Here is a 17,686-nt window from a genome sequence, read left to right as displayed (position 1 = left end):
GTGTGACACCCTCAGATGCTATAAATACCATGATGGGACCAAAGACTGCTAAGTGGTCTTTTCCTAATTCACTCTACTTTGGTTTTCTAATGTAAAAACAACTGAGTGTCAGTTTGGAGCATGTGAGGGATTGTATAGAATATTAGTCTTTAGTAGCTCTTTTTGTAGGTGCACTTCTTCTATGGATATTTAATTTGTTTACAAAAAATACATATAAGCTGCCAATGACAATTCATGATATACCTAAGTAATAAAACAAATTAAAATGAAAAGAAAAAAGTACACCATGATGTAATAAATGAAATGCAGTTAGTTGCTCAAAGGTCACCATTGATAAAATTCCAGAAAACATGAGTACGTAAGTGTGTTTTGAACACCGTTGGCATTTGTCGCTGCTCAGAGAATAGATGGTTCCATTAAATGGGGGCCACTAGAGAGAAGGCCCTGCCACTGGTTGCTGCTTATAATGGAGATTATGGCACAGTCAAGAGACTCTCCTCAGCTGCAGTGCTTGAAGAGGGAGTAAGGAGAAAGGTTGAAACTAAAACCTTGAACCTGGCTCAGTAGCTTATAGACAGCTAGTGCAGTTCCTTTAGGAGCAGTGTGGTTTTTGCTCGATAGGTAGGAGATCAAGGAGAATTAACAGGGGCACACTCCTTCTGCCTCTCTCTGACCAACGGTAACCATGCAGAGGTGACCAAGGCGGCTTGTGCACCAAAACTAGGCCTTAGCCCGGAAATAAATGGATCTAGCACCGAAACCAGCCTCAACAGAAATCCCAGAAATTAGTCATGCCATTTTTAAAGATAGGTTTCCAAATAATTGAATTTGATGCGAATGACTCATTGCCCTTGCCTTTTTGGCAAGGCGGGGTGATAATATTAACCTGCACCAAATGCAAGTGTGTTGCTAGTAGGTTTAAGTACTGCACTATTTCTGCTACTGCTACTCCCACTGGCTTCAAAGAGAACTGAAAAAAGAGAAATCTGTACCTGAAGAAGTCTGATAATCTAAATCAGGGTTTCCCAAACATGGGTCTCCTGCTGTTTTTGGACTACAACCCCCTGAGACCTTCAAGTGTAGGGCGGTATATAAATTCAGTCAGTCAGTCAGTCAATCAATCAATCAATCAGTAATCCCTAGCTAGCAGGATCACGGATGATGGGGATTGTAGTCCAAAAACAGCTGGAGACCCAGGTTTGGGAAATGATGATCTAAATCCAGAATTTGGGGCTAGGGGCAGGAAGAACAGAAGGGATTTTACATTGAGCTTTCACTCGCATACTCAAGCAAGCAGCAAATATGTCTTCCTAAAATAATTGTATATCCTCTCTTGATTTTGGGGGAGGGGTGGAGTAAGAATCGGAACTACACTGTTGCAGCTCATAATTTGTAGTGGGTGTTATTATCGTCTCAATTTATTTCATAGGCTCTATCTTTTTTTATTCCTGGAAGCAGCTGCATTGTTTGAAAAAGGGCAAGTGTAAAGGGCATATAGAGATCCTATCCTTGCCAGATGAGCACTAGTTGCTCTTTAGAAATCGATGTGTAGGTTTGCTACACTGAATACTTAACTGAATTGCAACTGACTGTGACACAGGTTTTAGGACACTTGACACATAATATGTTTTAAACACATAGTTATATTTATTTATCACACTAAGATGGTATAAAGTCTACATTTAAAGGTAAAGGTAAAGGGACCCCTGACCATTAGGTCCAGTCACGGACGACTCTGGGGTTGCGGCGCTCATCTCGCTTTATTGGCCGAGGGAGCCGGTGTACAGCTTCCGGGTCATGTGGCCAGCATGACTAAGCTGCTTCTGGGGAACCAGAGCAGCGCACGGAAACACTGTTTGCCTTCCCGCTGGAGCGGTACCTATTTATCTACTTGCACTTTGACGTGCTTTCGAACTGCTAGGTTGTCAGGAGCTGGGACCGAGCAATGGGAGCTCACCCTGTTGCGGGGATTGGAACCGCCGACCTTCTGATCAACAAGTCCTAGGCTCTGTGGTTTAACCCACAGTGCCACCCGTGTCCCTACAATTTACATCCACATTAATGGCAGGAGCAAGCTGTAGTGAGCCTCGTGCTTCTCCCTCTCCTCCAGCACAGCTACTTCCATTTTCGGTTTTTATTAACCCCACCTGCCGTTTTTTTGGAACCGGACAATCTGTCCTTAATCGTAACTATGGTTTGTTAGCCATCACTTAGGGGTTGGCTATAAGGTAAACTGGGTTTAATAATAATGAGAGAGAGAAACCAAACGTTAAACCTTCCAAATCCTTTGGGGCTGTGCCAGAAGAGGATGCACATTAACCAAAGCTTCTCCCATCACAGGAAATCGGCAATTGGGAGTGGGTCTGTGGCTCGCCACACCTTTCACAACATGTCACATGCAGTCAGCCACAGCCCATCATTCGCTCCTCTAGTAACCACTCTGCCTGCACTGTTAGAATTCCCCTATCTGTTCCAATTCCTTCTCCTCTCTTTTTAAGTTTCATTGAGAGAAGAGGATTAAACTGCACAGCTCCTGTGTCACTTTAGACTTTTTCTGGTCACCATTAGGAGTATCCAACCAGCCAATTTCTGAGCCCTTCTCCGGGCAGCCCTACCCTGATCCTTCTGCCAAGTCTAGTCTGAGTTTTGCCACTGCTTTTCTCCCTTTTGCCACTTCCACCTCCGCCTTTGTTCTCACTGGTTCTCTGGTTTCTTCTCTGCTGCCTGTTCTTTATGTGTATATCAAAAAAGGATCTGTTTGGATTTCTTTGCTTCTCCATCTAAACAGAGAATCATTGAATAGAATCATAGAATCATAGAGTTGGAAGAGACCACAAGGGCCATCGAGTCCAACCCCCTGCCAAGCAGGAAACACCATCAGAGCACTCCTGACATATGGTTGTCAAGCCTCTGCTTAAAGACCTCCAAAGAAGGAGACTCCACCACACTCCTTGGCAGCAAATTCCACTGTCGAACAGCTCTTACTGTCAGGAAGTTCTTCCTAATGTTTAGGTGGAGTCTTCTTTCTTGTAGTTTGGATCCATTGCTCCGTTTCCACTTCTCTGGAGCAGCAGAAAACAACCTTTCTCCCTCCTCTATGTGACATCCTTTTATATATTTGAACATGGCTATCATATCACCCCTTAACCTCCTCTTCTCCAGGCTAAACATGCCCAGCAAATGCTCCAGGTGATTGTGAAATCTGCACACACACACACACACACACACACACACACACTACTGAGGGGTGGAGTGTTGTCGCAAAAGCCAAATAAACACAGTGTATATAACAACATTAAAGGTTAAGAACTTCATTATATTATCCAGCAGGATGTATTTATTCATTTGCTTATCCAAGTTCTATTTTAATCTCCTGCAACAGATCATCAGTTTGCATATCTGAACAGATGCGTGCTCCTAATTTCATCTGCAAACTAATGGAAAGCTTAGATTTTTAGGAATATTTCGAGAGAGAAGGGAGAGAAAGGAGGTGGTTACTGTATTCCAGTTTGTACAAAATGGCTGTAGTTGGCTGTAATCCTTTTTGTGCTCTCACAGAAGTTAGGCACTTGATAAAATGGATCACTGGTTCAAAGGAAAGAGCTTTAGTTACCCACATTTCTGGGTGTGGGACACACACACACAACCCACGCCAGTTTGTTACAGCATTGTGTTAGGTGTACATATTAAGATACGGTGATGTGTTAAGTGATCAAAACCTGATGTTGCCATGTAACAAGTTGGAGCTTAACTTGGATCTCTTTTGTGTTATAGCCGTGGGAAGCATTTCTCTCTGTTTTGTGTCTTCTGGTGAGACACATCCTAGCCAGCGTAGTAAGAAACAGCAGAATTGCATTTCCTCCCTCCATCGCTGCATCTCTTTCGGAGCCAATTGGTCTCCATGGCAACATATTGGACCGAAAGAGATGCGAGGAGTGGAGCGGGAAAGGAATGAGTTAGGAACCCCCAAGTGGTGCTGTGTGTCTCCAACGTCAGAGTCTGAGCCTTTTGATAGGACGGTTTGGTTAACTCCCATTCCCAGCTCCTGTGTAAAGCCTTCTTTATTAGAGCAGGCACTGGTGCAGATGCCGCAACAAACCTCTCCCTTTTTTATTTTTTGAAGTTTTTATTTTCTCCTTTTCATTGCCTGCCCCTTTCCGTTTCGGCTCCCGCTTCGGGCTGAAGATGTCCAGCCTCTCGCCGGCAGTCTCCGAGCTCCTTGGCAGAATGCAGTTCTGCAAAGGCAGGGAGGCATGGCTGTGCTTCACTTGACCTCTGTAGCATCTGTAGAAAATCTCCTCTCCTACGTTGCCCAAGGAGATAGCGGACTATGCAGAAATTCATTGAAGCAGATTACTATGAGCTGGACTGGTATTATGAGGAATGTACAGATGGTAATTATCTGCTCTTTATGGCATGCTTGTGAATAAGGGCTTTACCTTCTAATGTATGTCTTTCTGTCTTCTATACTGGGAGAACTGCTGTGGGGCTGTGCAGCTAAGGTAGGCAGCTTTTGGCCTTTCCTATCATACATTGAAGGCATGGTACAGGAGACTGCTGTAGGGCTTTTTGCCAGTGGGAGTGGCAGCAGTCCATACGCACTGGAAGATCTTTTCAGCAAGAGAAAATTACTGCTAAATGCTTATTGTGTTTGCTGCTACTACAGCTGAAGCTTCAATACACACTCAATTTGCTACGGTGAGTGGGAATGGGAAGTCTGTGTTATAACAGGCACATATCCTAGTGTGAGATGTGGCAAGATGCACGGCATATATTAAAGGCTGCCAGGCAGAGACAGCCGAGTTTCGCATATAGAATCTTCATTGTGGGAAAGGATTAGAGCACCTGCTTCTGCCGAAATCGTTAGGTTTGAACATCGGGATCAGGTCTCCTTTGTCAGTTCCTCTCGAACTTTCTGTTTTCTGCCAGGATGGCAGTGCCTTTTTCGTCACCCTGGGTGTGATCATGAGTCTCGTGATAAAGGTGGGTGTGAGGAAGGAGGAGGGGCTGAAACTGCACCACCCGCCTTGCGGGAAAGTCAAATCTTCTCATTCTGGCCACAGAACTGAATGGGAGCCCAAGATGGAGATACAGAGGCCACAAAGGTATTGCTGTGCTGTTGGCCTGGATATTAGTTTTAATAAATAAAGAAGGATCATGATTATAGCGAGAGCAAGGGGGTGACTGAGATGAGCATAGCAATAACCAGGAATTACATTTCAGTGCAAAGATCTAGCGTAGTCTAGGATAAGAGCAAACTTTCAAATACACAGGTAAAATATTAAGAGTACTAGCCTGAATTTCACAAAAAAAAACCCTTTACGCCTACAAGCCTTGAGAAACTGACGAGCTCCTCATGTAAATATTAAATTCAGTGTCTGCAAAAGATCCATACCTAGAATGCATATATGTGGGGGGGAAATACTTGTTATATCATTTGTTTTCTCTATGAATTTGTCCTTTGAAGAGTTAATCTAACTGATATAATTTCTTATGGTTTACTGGCCCTGTTTTGAATGCTTAATACTCTGACAGCTACACTTTTCCTTTTCACTACTCTGCCATTCACATTGCTAAGCTGATTTTCAGAAACTTTCTGAGATATTTTAGGTGAAATAAACTGAAAGTAAGATGGCTGATGCTGTTGAGATAAAACCGTGAACTCTTCCCTATTTTAAATCTCACCACAACAGTTTTGTTGTCAAAATTACACTGTCCTGTTTTTCAGAATTTCTGACCACGTAGAACTTGTTAATTGAAAGTATGCTGGGTGATAGGCGTAATAAATTACAGGGTGGAGGATTAGTAGGATTGCAACTTTGCTGGTTTTAAACTGGCCCAGCCAGGGGTTATGGTTTTGCCTCTTGAACAGATTGTCTTTCTTCCCCCCTCCATAATGCTTACTAAACAATTCAAAATATATATCTAGTAAAGGAATTTATACAGACATTATAAATGGCACATATTACTAGTGTGCCATGGATAACAAAACTTTGGTCAGGACCCCCCCCCCCCAAAAATCTTAATAGCTTCAAAAGTCTCGTGTATTTGAGAAAAGGACAAACTCCTCTTTTTAATAAGTTTGGCTTCATGAATTGTATCTACTGTCTTTGAAGAATAGGAGTTTGACCTAAATTTCAAATGACATGATGAAATGCATCTAGTTAGGGATGTCCAAGGAACCATCAGTTTTCCATTTAAATGATTTCTTCATTAATTCAGATTTGCAGCACTGTGGTACACATATGCCAGAATACTTGTGCTCAAAATATGGTATGACCTGGTGAAAATGATATAAAGATGACTTGAATTTTAAAGGCGAGAATATGAGAATAAATCAGTAAAGAATGCTAATTAACTTTCGCAGTCTACCGTTCTGCCTTTCAGCATATGCAATATAATGTATATTGCCTTCAAAATGGCAGTGTTGGGGACAAATTGGCAGGTAGGGCCATTAGTGGATCCAAACTCCTTATTCCAGGTTTCAGTGTTCAGAATTAGTAGTAATAAGCATTCGATTTTATTAATTGCCTAATACAAAACATTTCTAGGCATCATGTGTACATAATTTTAAGAACGACCACCAAGTTTAACAATAAATAAACAATTGGTTATCATAATTCCTCAGAAGCCTAAGAGAAGAGGTATGTCTTAACTTGGCACAAAAGGATGTTAACATTGGCACCAGATGGGTCTTCCTTGGGGTATCATTCCATAGAAAGGTGGGCTGCCATCCCCCAAAGATCCTGTTGTTGCCATCCTCCCAGCCTATTGAAGAGGGGGCACCTGGAAGAGGAGCTCAGATGATGGTCTGGGCATGTTCAACTTGGGAGAGGCATTTTGTTCAGTATTGGCCGCCTGAGACATATAGGACTTTGTGGGTTAAAACCAGCACTTTGAATTGGCCTTGGAAATCAGGGTAGCTGTGCAGAAGTAGTGCTAAATGCTCACCCCCTGAGAAGTCCCGTGGCCATAGTCTTGTTGTACACGTTCTGTACCAAAAGCAGCCCTGCACATTGTGATCTCGCCTGGAGGTTGCTAGAGCATAGATTACTGAATCCACAGTCCGGTTAGGGAAATAGCTTGTAGAAGGCACTCCATACCACTGAAGCCACCTGTGCCTCCGAAGATAGCAGTGAATTCAGGAAAACTCAGAAGCTACAGATATGCAACCCCACCTAGAGCTGACAGTTCAGGGCAACTGCCACTCATGTTCTGGCCTTCTCAGGCTGGCTGATGGCAATCAAGCGGTGGGTATGGGTTCTCCTGCCAACTTTGCCTTCAATGGTAGTTATTATGGGAGTAAGGCCCAGGTGGAGTGAAACAGGAAAATCTGCTCCCCAGTTGTCCCAGCTTTTGTGTTCTTCCTGCTCACAGATGATCTTCTGGCCTTGTTCTGTCTTAATGAAAGATGAGCGCACAACTGTAGCATTTCTTTTGCCTTTCCTTTGGCTTGTGGCTTTGCACCATTGCTTGGTTTTGTTCTGCCTTCTCTAACACAGGTGTACATTTTGTTTGCACCCTCTTTTGTGGGCTGGAACATTACCAAATCCTTAAATGCAACTTACATAAAGGTAAAGGGACCCTTGGCCATTAGGTCCAGTCGTGACCGACTCTGGGGTTGTGGCGCTCATCTCGCTTTTTTGCCCGAAGTAGCCGGTGTACAGCCATGTGGCCATGTGGCCAGCATGACTAAGCTACTTTTGGTGAACCAGAGCAGCGCACGGAAACGCTGTTTACCTTCCCGCCAGAGCGGTACCTATTTATCCACTTGCACTTTGACGTGCTTTCGAACTGCTAGATTGACAGGAGCTGGGACTGAGCAACGGGAGCTCACCCCGTCGCGGGGATTCGAAACGCCGACCTTCTGATCAGCAAGTCCTAGGCTCTGTGGTTTAACCCACAGCGCCACTTACATAGTTCCATAGAAAATCTAGCAAAAGCCAAGTTGTATATTAAGGGACCTCCATACTGGTGGTTCTCATCAGCCCAGCTGATTTGTATACACCCATACTCCATACATTTGTATACACCCATACTCCATACATTTGTATACACCCATTCATATATTATTATGTGTCGGAGTTTGAAAGGTGAGCTAATCCTGTGTTAATCTTTACTCTGAATTAGTTGTGAAATTTAGGAAAGGACTGGTTGGCACAGGACCCTGCCCTAGAACAGGAAGATAATATTTATGTTGGTGACCTTTTGGTCCCTTCTACTTTTTATCATTTCAATTCAGTTATATCTTAAGTTTTCTCTTCAACACTTTCATCTTACTCCAGTCAGAACTATTTAAAATATATTTCTCTAGGCAGAGCAGATGGGTTTTGTTTTCCCCAAGGTTCATATGCTTACTGATGCTGAAAAGGTTCCTTTTGTTTTTGAATTTTTTGCTGCCTCCTATGTGACATGTAGCTCAGATCACTTTGCTCAACTCTCTGAGATAACCTACTGAATTTTACTTGACCCAGGGACATTTTTGGGCCTAGTGGATCTAGGTAATTTTTGCATGCTTTGCTTGACACACACTAACTAGCAAGTTACTATCTTATCTATGAATATAAGGAAAACTGTCTTCCTGTCTCATGGCACTCAGACAAGAAGAATTTCACTGTTTTAGCCAGACAGCTATCTGATATCAAGTTGCCACATGTTAGCAAAGATTTCTTTGATGTGACATCTGGAAGCAAACAAGCAAACTTTCATATTTGTTGTGTCATAAATTATTGTTGCTATCATTTATTCTGTTTATTACTTGTCCTTTACCATGAGGTCCTAAGGTAAGTGACAACAATTTATATACAATATTTATAAATACAATATTTAAATACAATACAATATTTAAAAGTATAAAATGCAATACAATACAATACAATAAAATAAAAGTATAGAATACAATACAATACAATACAATACAATACAATAAAAGTATAAAATACAATACAATATTTAATACAAAATAAATACAATATTTAGAAGTGTTTAAAACAGATCTCTTATCAGAATTGTACATGAGGCAGTTGATAAAATGCAACTCTTGCCTAATGGGGTTTTAGGAATACAATTTAAATCATGTTAACGTGTAGGCCTTCAGAAAAGAAGTTTAGCGTTTGTTATATTTTGTGCCTTTTTTTGGCCTTGTCCCGTACCTGAAGAAGAGGTAGAGGCAAAGAGGAGGATTATTATTGTTATTTATGTCTACCCTTCCTCTCCAATCCACCTGAGGGCATATGTGTTCTGAATACAATACACAATAGAACCTAGATTGAAGGGAAGCAGCCAGCCATCCAGGTTTGTCTGATTTTCCTACATACCTCAGAGGGATCCTCCCATTCATCTGTTTTCTCCAGGGCAGTTTGGATATTATCATATCTGCACCAGAGATATCCAACACACTGATAAAGATAATGCTTATTGAGTTTGTACATTAAACTGTTGCTCGTGGTGTTTGAGTGTTGGGCTTGGAGCAGGCACACTTAGGTTCAGACCTCTCAATCCCACTAGGTGACCTACCTTATTTCATTCTTGCATTGCGTCAACTCTGCATTTTGCTTTTCCTCACATTGTATGCAAGGTAGGCCTGCCACACTCATTCTCTGTCTCCCCTTCCTCACAACAGAGATAGGAAAACACCCCACCTTTTGACTCTCAGCCACCTGAGGTTTTCGATCATTCCTTACAAATGGTTGAAAATCCTCAAGGGCTTTTTTTAGGTACTCTCACTCCAGAAAACACAGTTGCAAGGAAGAGAAACAGGGGTATAAAAGAGTCCAGCTCACTCCCAAGGAGGCAAGTCGGTTGCTATCTAGCTCCACAACTTGAAATGATGGTTCTGAGCCATGCTTACAACTGTCATCTCCCACCGGGATCTATTTATTTTTATCCCAGGTTGTTGCTGGGTTTTTCCCCCCTGGTCATACTAGACCGCAAAGTGGTTTCAAAAATTAACAAAAACATTAATATTGCACTACTTGCAAAAAGAAAATTAACAGTGGAGCATGTGAATGAGTCACAGATTTAAAAACCTCAGTCAGTAAATTGCAAGACGCAATCACAAACAGAAAGTGTCCAAAATGAAAGTCTTCAACAACCATCAAAAATTTGGCAGAAGTGAAGGAGCCCAGCAGACCTCCTTGGGAAGGATATTCCACAATCTCTGTACCACCACAGACAGACTCTGTTTCAGATATCTGTCATCTGCCTTGAGAAAATTGCAGGAAATGACAATTCTGTGCAGAATCTTGGAACCATCATTTAAATGGTAAACTTTGCAGTTGAATCTTTTGCTTACAAAGCTGTGGAACTGACAAGGGAGTGATGTGAGGCCTTCATGTCACCCATTGCAATGTGTGTTGAGTGTCAATTTGAAATACAGTGGTAAAGAACTTAATTCGTTCCGGAGGTCCGTTCTTAACCTGAAACGGTTCTTAACCTGAAGCACCACTTTAGCTAATGGGGCCTCCCACTGCTGCACAATTTCTGTTCTCATCCTGAAGCAAAGTTCTTAACCTGAGGTAATATTTCTGGGTTAGCAGAGTCTTTTACCTGGAGCGTATGTAACCTGAAGCGTATGTAACCCGAGGTACCACTGGAGTTCACAAGCTGTATGTGTGTGCTCTTTTAAGCTTCCTTTTTTGAAAAAATCATGCTATCTCTTCCTCATAAGACTCCTGTGAGAATAAAATGGTATAACCTGAAATATGCAGAGTTCCCTAAGAAGTAGTAGTAATAATAATAATAATAATAATAATAATAATAATAATAATAATAATAAATTTATTATTTATACCCCGCCCATCTGGCTGGGTCCCCCTAGCCACTCTGGGCGGCTTCCAACAAAACACAATACAATACACTAAAATACAAAGAAGGGCGAGATGAGACTTTTAATCTCAGGGTCATGGGTTCAAGTTGACCCCACACTGGGCAGAAGATTTTTGCATTGGAGAGGGTTGGACTGGAAGGGGCCACAAGAGGGTTGGACTCTTGTGGTCCCTTCCAGTTCTACAATTCTGTGATTCTATGTACATATGATTGACATACGTGTTATTTCCAGCTTCTTGAATGTCGTCTCTTTCTGTATGAAACTGTGGAAAGTTTATTGCTTATCTTTGCTTATCTTTTCAAATAACGAAATATTTACATGGTACATGAAGCTGCAAATCGTCACTGGGGGCAGCATTAAGCAAACAACATCCTCTACACATACCAAAAGAAGGTGTGTCAGTAACAGAGAAACAAGCAGCCATTATCTTATTTAAGAGCTAAACAGAAGGACGTGGGTGGCTGCGCAAAATACTTTGAAGAGCTGGGCTATGTAATGCAGTGCAATTGTTTGGAAAGATTTCCATTTCTTACTACATTTCTTTTTACAGAAAGTTAACAGTCTATTAAGTGCATATATTTGAATTTCCTCTGCTGGTGTCATGGACCAGTTTCCTTGTTGCTTCACTTGCTGCTGTGTTGAGCTTTGCAAACAGCGCTTGGATCAAACAAACAATGAAATCTTGCACAAAGCCTTTATATTTTTTATTTAATAAAAATATATACTGCCTTTTGACAAAAGATAGGTTCCCAAACTTCTGAGCAACTGGATTTTTACTTTTTACTGTTCTTACCTGTTCTGACAGCTGATTTTATCATTCTAGTGCTACTGTGGTGTTTTGATCTCTCTTGTATTTCTATCCTGCTTGTTGTTTTGAGTGTCTTAGAAGAAGAAAAGTAAGAGAGAAGCTTTTAAAACAGAATATAAAACAAAATGCCAGCAACTCTTGTTGAAAATCTGTAAAAAAAAGTCTGCATGGTTACATTGCCTTTACTCAGACCCAGATACAAAGAACCAGGCAACTCCAGACAATTTTGCATTCACATGTCTTAAACAGAAGCCCAGCCGTGCCGCATGTCAAACCATTTTTGCACTTGAGAAGACTTCCAAAAGTAAATTGTGATAGCATAGGAGTCTTCCATTTAAATCAAATACTTCAGAAATCCCACGGTGCATGCCCAAGCCTTTGGGCTTGCCTAAAGTGGCTAAGTAGTTCTTTGCACCCAAGACTTTATAATTCTTTCTTCCTGTAGTTATGTAAAAAAATGAGTTTTGATTCTGCAGACTTGGTTATTTTGTTCACCTGTAGCAATCACGTTAATTACCTTCTGGATAATTTGTGGAAGTTTCTCATTCTGCAGGAGAAGTGGCCCAGGTTAAGGCAGCTACATATAATAATTTTAAGCCCCATAGTCTTTAATTGAATGTAACTTCCAGGAGAAAAAATAGGAAGTTCCATTGAGCTCAGTGGAGCTGCCTCTTAGGTAAACAGCATAGCAGGAATAGCTAATGGCCATTCAGATATTGGACTACAATCTCCATGATTCCCTACACCATTGGCCATGCTGGCAAGGGCTGAAACCCCAAAACATCTGGAGGGCCACAGGTTCCCCACTCCCAAGTTATAGGATCAGAGCCTTGATTAAACCATTTTGTAAAGGTAAAGGTAAAGGGACCCCTGACCATTAGGTCCAGTTGTGGCCGACTCTGGGGTTGCGGTGCTCATCTCGCTTTATTGGCTGAGGGAGCCGGCGTACAGCTTCTGGGTCATGTGGCCAGTATGACTAAGCTGCTTCTGGCGAACCAGAGCAGTACACGGAAAAGCCGTTTTCCTTCCCGCTGGAGTGGTACCTATTTATCTACTTGCACTTTGATGTGCTTTCGAACTGCTAGGTGGGCAGGAGCAGGGACCGAGCAACAGGAGCTCACCCTGTCGCAGGGATTCAAACCGCCGACCTTCTGATTGGCAAGCCCTAGGCTCTGTGGTGTAACCCACAGCGCCACCCACATCCCTAAACCATTTTGAGGCTAGCGAAAAATATATTCTGCAGCTATCTTAGCACTAGCAAATACAAACATTGCATATTGACGATACCTTTAGTCACAAAAGGTCTTTTGTGATGCTCGATAAAAAGACTACAGATGTATTCATGTTAATCAAGCATAACATGATAACCTTTAAGGTTTACATCATGTTTGTTTGTTTGTTTGTTTGTTTATTACAAGTTGCCCACTTTTGTTTCCATGCACACGGTCCAAATGTTTACTCCCTGGCTGTTATAACACCCAGTATCCAAACAAACTTGCATTATCACATGAGCACTGCTCCAAAGCATTTGATATTTTCATTCACATATATTCATTCGAAATAAGATGGGTTTATGAAACAATTCTATATGCTCCCACCATGCTGACGAAGATCTACAAAACAGCAGTCAATATCCAGAATCTCTGTTCAGTGTCGGACAGCTTATCTTTCATCGTACAAAGTTTGGAACTCTCTTAATTTAAAGACTTTCAGAGACTTGGAGTCTAAGATTTCATTTTGAACTTGTTATTCTTTGAAGGAATTCTATAAAGATTGTCTATTACGTATGTATATGGTCATTGTGTTGCCTAAACATTGTTGACGTTATAACACCCAGTCAAGTTGTTATCCTAGCTTTCATTGTGGGACAACTTCTTTTTTGTTCTGCTTTGAAAGTTCAGAACCTTTGCTTTCTGAAAGTGTGCTGTGTGTTGCTATCTCGCTCCTTGAGTGTGTCTGAATTGAGTTGCAAGTCATCCTTAAATGCCATAAACATTCACACATTGGGTACCATAGGTAAGGCAGTGTGTATTGCCTTGAAGGTAATATTTTTCAGTGGTGGAACGTTCATGTTGTTCCTCTGTGAGACGTGTTGACATGAAGCACACACTTGTGAATCGACCCTCACCTTTCTTCCTAAGACCTCTATGCTGCCTTCCAGAGATGTGACTCAGCTCTTAGCTGTGTTTTGAGGGATTAGGTGTGGTCTGTGAGATTGTATCCTCTCAACCCCTCTTATTTCCCGCCAGATTCCCTCCTAAATGGTAAACCCAAGTTTGCCTTAAGCGTGAGTGAAGATGGATGGCAGTGTGACTCTTAATCTTAATTAACATAATTTTATTTATTATTTATTTTATTTATTTATGAATTTATAAATTTTATTTATTTATAATAAAATAAATATTATTTATTTTATTTATTAACACCATTTAATTAACTATTTCATTTTACATTTTCATTTTGAAAACTTGCTTCATTTTTATTTTTGTTTTTCAGGTTTCTACATTTCACTAATTTTACAATCATTTTAAGATTTCAAAACTTGACTTCCTTCCGCACCTCTCTGCGCTTCCTTAAATTTATTTTTGATATCTTCTGCATATCCAAATTAACTTAATTTGCTCATTTATTCATCTACTCTAAATATATACTCTTATAAAACTGCAGGGTATTACCACAATCCTGCCAATGTTCTTATTTGTTTGCAATTTATCTGTAAATGGTCAAAAAAAATTCCATTCTCTTATTAAAAAGTTTGTTATCTTGATTTCTTATTCTTCTGGTAAGTTTCGCCATTTCTGCGTATTCCATCAGTTTTTGTATCCATTCTTCCTTTGCTGGGACTTCTGCTTCTTTCAGTTTTTGGCAAGTAACATTCTTGCTGCTTTAGTAGCATACATGAATAAGTTTCTATGCAGTTTCAGTAGTTCTTTCCCTATAATTCCCCAAAGCCAAGCTTCTGGGGTGTGTGTTTTTTATAAACGTTATATTAAACATCGTTTTCAATTGATTATATATCATTTCCCAGTAAGCTTTAACCCTACTACAAGACCACCACATATGGTAAAAAGAACCTTTCTCTTTACATTTCCAACACTTATTTGATTTAGAATTATACATTTTTGAAAACTTTTTCAGATATCATATGAGTATCTGTGTGGTGGTCGTCACAGAACCATTCCATATATTACGTCATCCAAAATAGAGAGGTATCCCATAACTACATGTAAAAGGTATAATAAATGTTTTTCTTTGGTGGCTCAGTGCTTTGAAATTCCCTTAAATTCCCATTTCTATTTGATCCATTTTTATTTAACAGTAAGTTCAGTTGGTCTTACTTCCTAATTAACTCATTTAGGATTGCAGCCTGTACCTTGAATTTGTTACTCCACACCCAAGTTTCTGACATACCAGTTCCCAATTGAAACAACCATATAATAGGAAAAAATGACAGAAAGGGGTGTGACCACTTATATATGTAAGATGTGGTAGAAAACAGCATAAATTCTGGCGTTTCTTATTCCCATGATAGTTTGAAACCATAGTGATAATGTAAAGGTAGATTATTGAGTAGTTTCAGTCCGGCATATTCTGAAGCCCTGCATCGTATTAACTCCCAAATTGCACCTGTACGTGGTTCCTGTTTCCTCCCTTTAGAAATCTGTCGTTTGAAGGTTAGGCAATGTATTCCAAAGGTAATTCCCCCGCCCTCCCTACCTTCACCAGGCCATGTAACATTCTTTTTATTTGTGTGTATTTCCTGGTACGGTTGCTATGAAACTTGTAGGAAACTACCATTTGTGTCTGGCGTGGGGAGGAAATACGACAGGTCTAAGCAGATACTGCTTTAAAGGGAGAATTTGCTTAGCTGTTGATTTTGCTGCGTTGAAACAGTTGCATCCAAATAAATGTAACTGGAGTCTAATCTGGTTTTGTAAACAGTGCATGGATTATTCCTAGTAACAATTAGACAGATGGTTCTCCATCCCCCATCCTTCTGTATTATTTTCTCCAGCTGTGCTATGGTGATCATAGTATGCAGACTTACCTCACCATTCTAGTTGGAGTATGTTGAGCAAGGAGGTTGGTTTCTGCTCTGGGGAAACCTTAATTGAACTGCTCTGTGGATGTAGCCTCCGTGAAGATGGCTTGTCCCTTTTCAGGGCATTAGACTACAGGGCTCCTTCTCAAGGATGATTTTAGCCATGTCACTGAACGAATCAATCAATGAAGAAGAAAGCTTTGAATACGATGATCATGTCACTGAATGCAAGCACAGATGTTGCGACAACCTTGAGATCTTGGAAGAAGGTACTACTTACCTGCTACTTACATTTTAATGCATGAAATTGGTTTTCTGTCTCAATATGTTTATCCCAATCACACTATTTTGGCACTGGGATTGGAAAGAAAAGTACCTTTTCAGTCTTCTTCAAATCAATTTTATTCAGACGTTTTGTCGGAGATTGTGGTTTTAGCCTGTAAAATGAAACTTTTATCGCCTTGAAATATTAAAGTATTAATATTCTCTGATTTGATGCTACATGTACCTTGTGGTTTACTTGTAGTTTAATTCTGGGAGTTCACTCTAGATGGACTACATTCTAAGGGCCAATTATACTTTTCTCTCAATTATTTGGATCATTTGTCTCTGAATGGTGAAACATGTACCTTGGCCAGGAGAGAGAAAGAGAGAGAGTGTGTGTAGCGAAATATGTACCAATAAGTTGTAGAAATATGTGACTGAATATTTAGCTGTTCGGTTGTCTCATGCGCCTGTGAAGACCAGGTGCTTTTTTTTGTCTTTTATAATCAGATAGGAGTAGGTGGCTTCTGTGTAGGAGCAGGTTATCTTTGGCAAGAGACAAATTCCAGCACAAATTGAGAGTGTACCACATGCTCCTTAGTGTTTGGGTTCCGTGGTCCCTAAGCAGACAGACACTCCCCTGTGTACCTGGAGTTAGGGAAGAGCGTAAGAGAGGAGACAAGAGAAAATAGCTATGTGCTCTGTTGGGGCAGGGAAGAGCAGATGCTCCTTCTGATTCCCACCATCGTATCATTTATAAGTTGGTTTTGAGCATGATTTTGGGTTGCCTGACAGGATGTGGTGTTATTTGACATGTTTCTGCCAAGCTCTACATGCTGCTGTAGTTGTAGCTTTGCACATCTGATGCACACTCTCAAATTGTTAGTGGACACACAACCCTTCTCAGAATGATTCTTATGTCGCTCTGCAACTCAATGACTGTGGGAGTGAAAAACGAAAAGGGATTCATAAACTGACAGTAGCAGGAGGCAGCTACTTACCTGCATTTTCTGGAGCAGTATAGATAACATGGGTAACGGAAGTAGCGAGGAACAAATCTCTGTGTCCCTTGTAGCCCTAACACAGAATGTGTTTTGGGCAATACATTGTGACTGCGTTTCTTTCCCCAGCTGTAAAGGAAAGATAGAGTAAGATGATCCTTGGAGCTGGGGTTGAAAGTTCATTACGCAAGGAGCACTAAAAATTGGTTTCTTATGAACAGTGCAACATATGGCATGGGAAGAATAGATTACTCCCGAGACAGGCTGCTAATGTTTGTAAGCCAGTGATTCTCATTTCAGTAAACATTTGGTGAATCTCAATCCCTGCTATTGCCTTACTCGCACATGGTAAATCAGGTTTTCTTTTTCTCTTTCTTTCTTGTTTCCATAAGGAAGAGCTATTAAAAAATGTCTTGCATTCATTCTGCTTATAAGGTGTAAAAATCCCCCCAATCAAATCAATATAGTGTTGTGTGTAGCTGTGTTGCATGGCAATATTGTGATAATCTTAGGAATGCAAATAATCTTTGCTCCAGTGCAAAATAATTTTTTGTGTCTCTGTGTTAAATATGTTGCATTTTAATAACGTTGCCCACTACCAGCCATTCTCATTGCTATGCAAAGGGCAAAAACGCATGCAGCCTTAAAAAAAAAAAATTTACCAGGGCTCTAACACTTCCAGAAAAGCTGGGGGAAAGGAAGAGCAAATCAAACAGCACAAAAGCCTCTTTAACAAAGATCCA

At 40.8% G+C, this 17,686-nt stretch overlaps 1 protein-coding gene across 9 annotated transcripts in view; it reads left to right on the top strand.

The window, feature by feature from the left end:
- The window catches only part of TRAK1 (trafficking kinesin protein 1), a 140,852-nt gene that overhangs the window by 66,054 nt on the left and 57,112 nt on the right, over window positions 1-17,686 (top strand). Inside the window, exon 1 of one of the 9 annotated variants that reach the window (XM_081882931.1) lies at window positions 4,057-4,394. The exons of 4 other annotated variants lie outside the window; for them this stretch is intronic. In XM_081882931.1, the coding sequence (XP_081739057.1) occupies window positions 4,331-4,394 (64 nt within the window). In that variant the 5' untranslated portion in view covers window positions 4,057-4,330. Of the gene's footprint in view, window positions 1-4,056; window positions 4,395-15,681; window positions 15,948-17,686 lie in introns of those variants that run through there. 4 more of the 9 variants (XM_081882935.1, XM_081882937.1, XM_081882930.1 and 1 more) reach the window with 4 other exon arrangements.

The sequence above is a fragment of the Podarcis melisellensis genome (genome assembly GCF_964234715.1).
Source record: "Podarcis melisellensis genome assembly, chromosome: 12".
In the NCBI taxonomy this organism is placed as follows: Eukaryota; Metazoa; Chordata; class Lepidosauria; order Squamata; family Lacertidae; genus Podarcis; species Podarcis melisellensis.
Note: the sequence above shows the minus strand (reverse complement) of the source record. Positions and strands in the feature narration are given on the sequence as shown.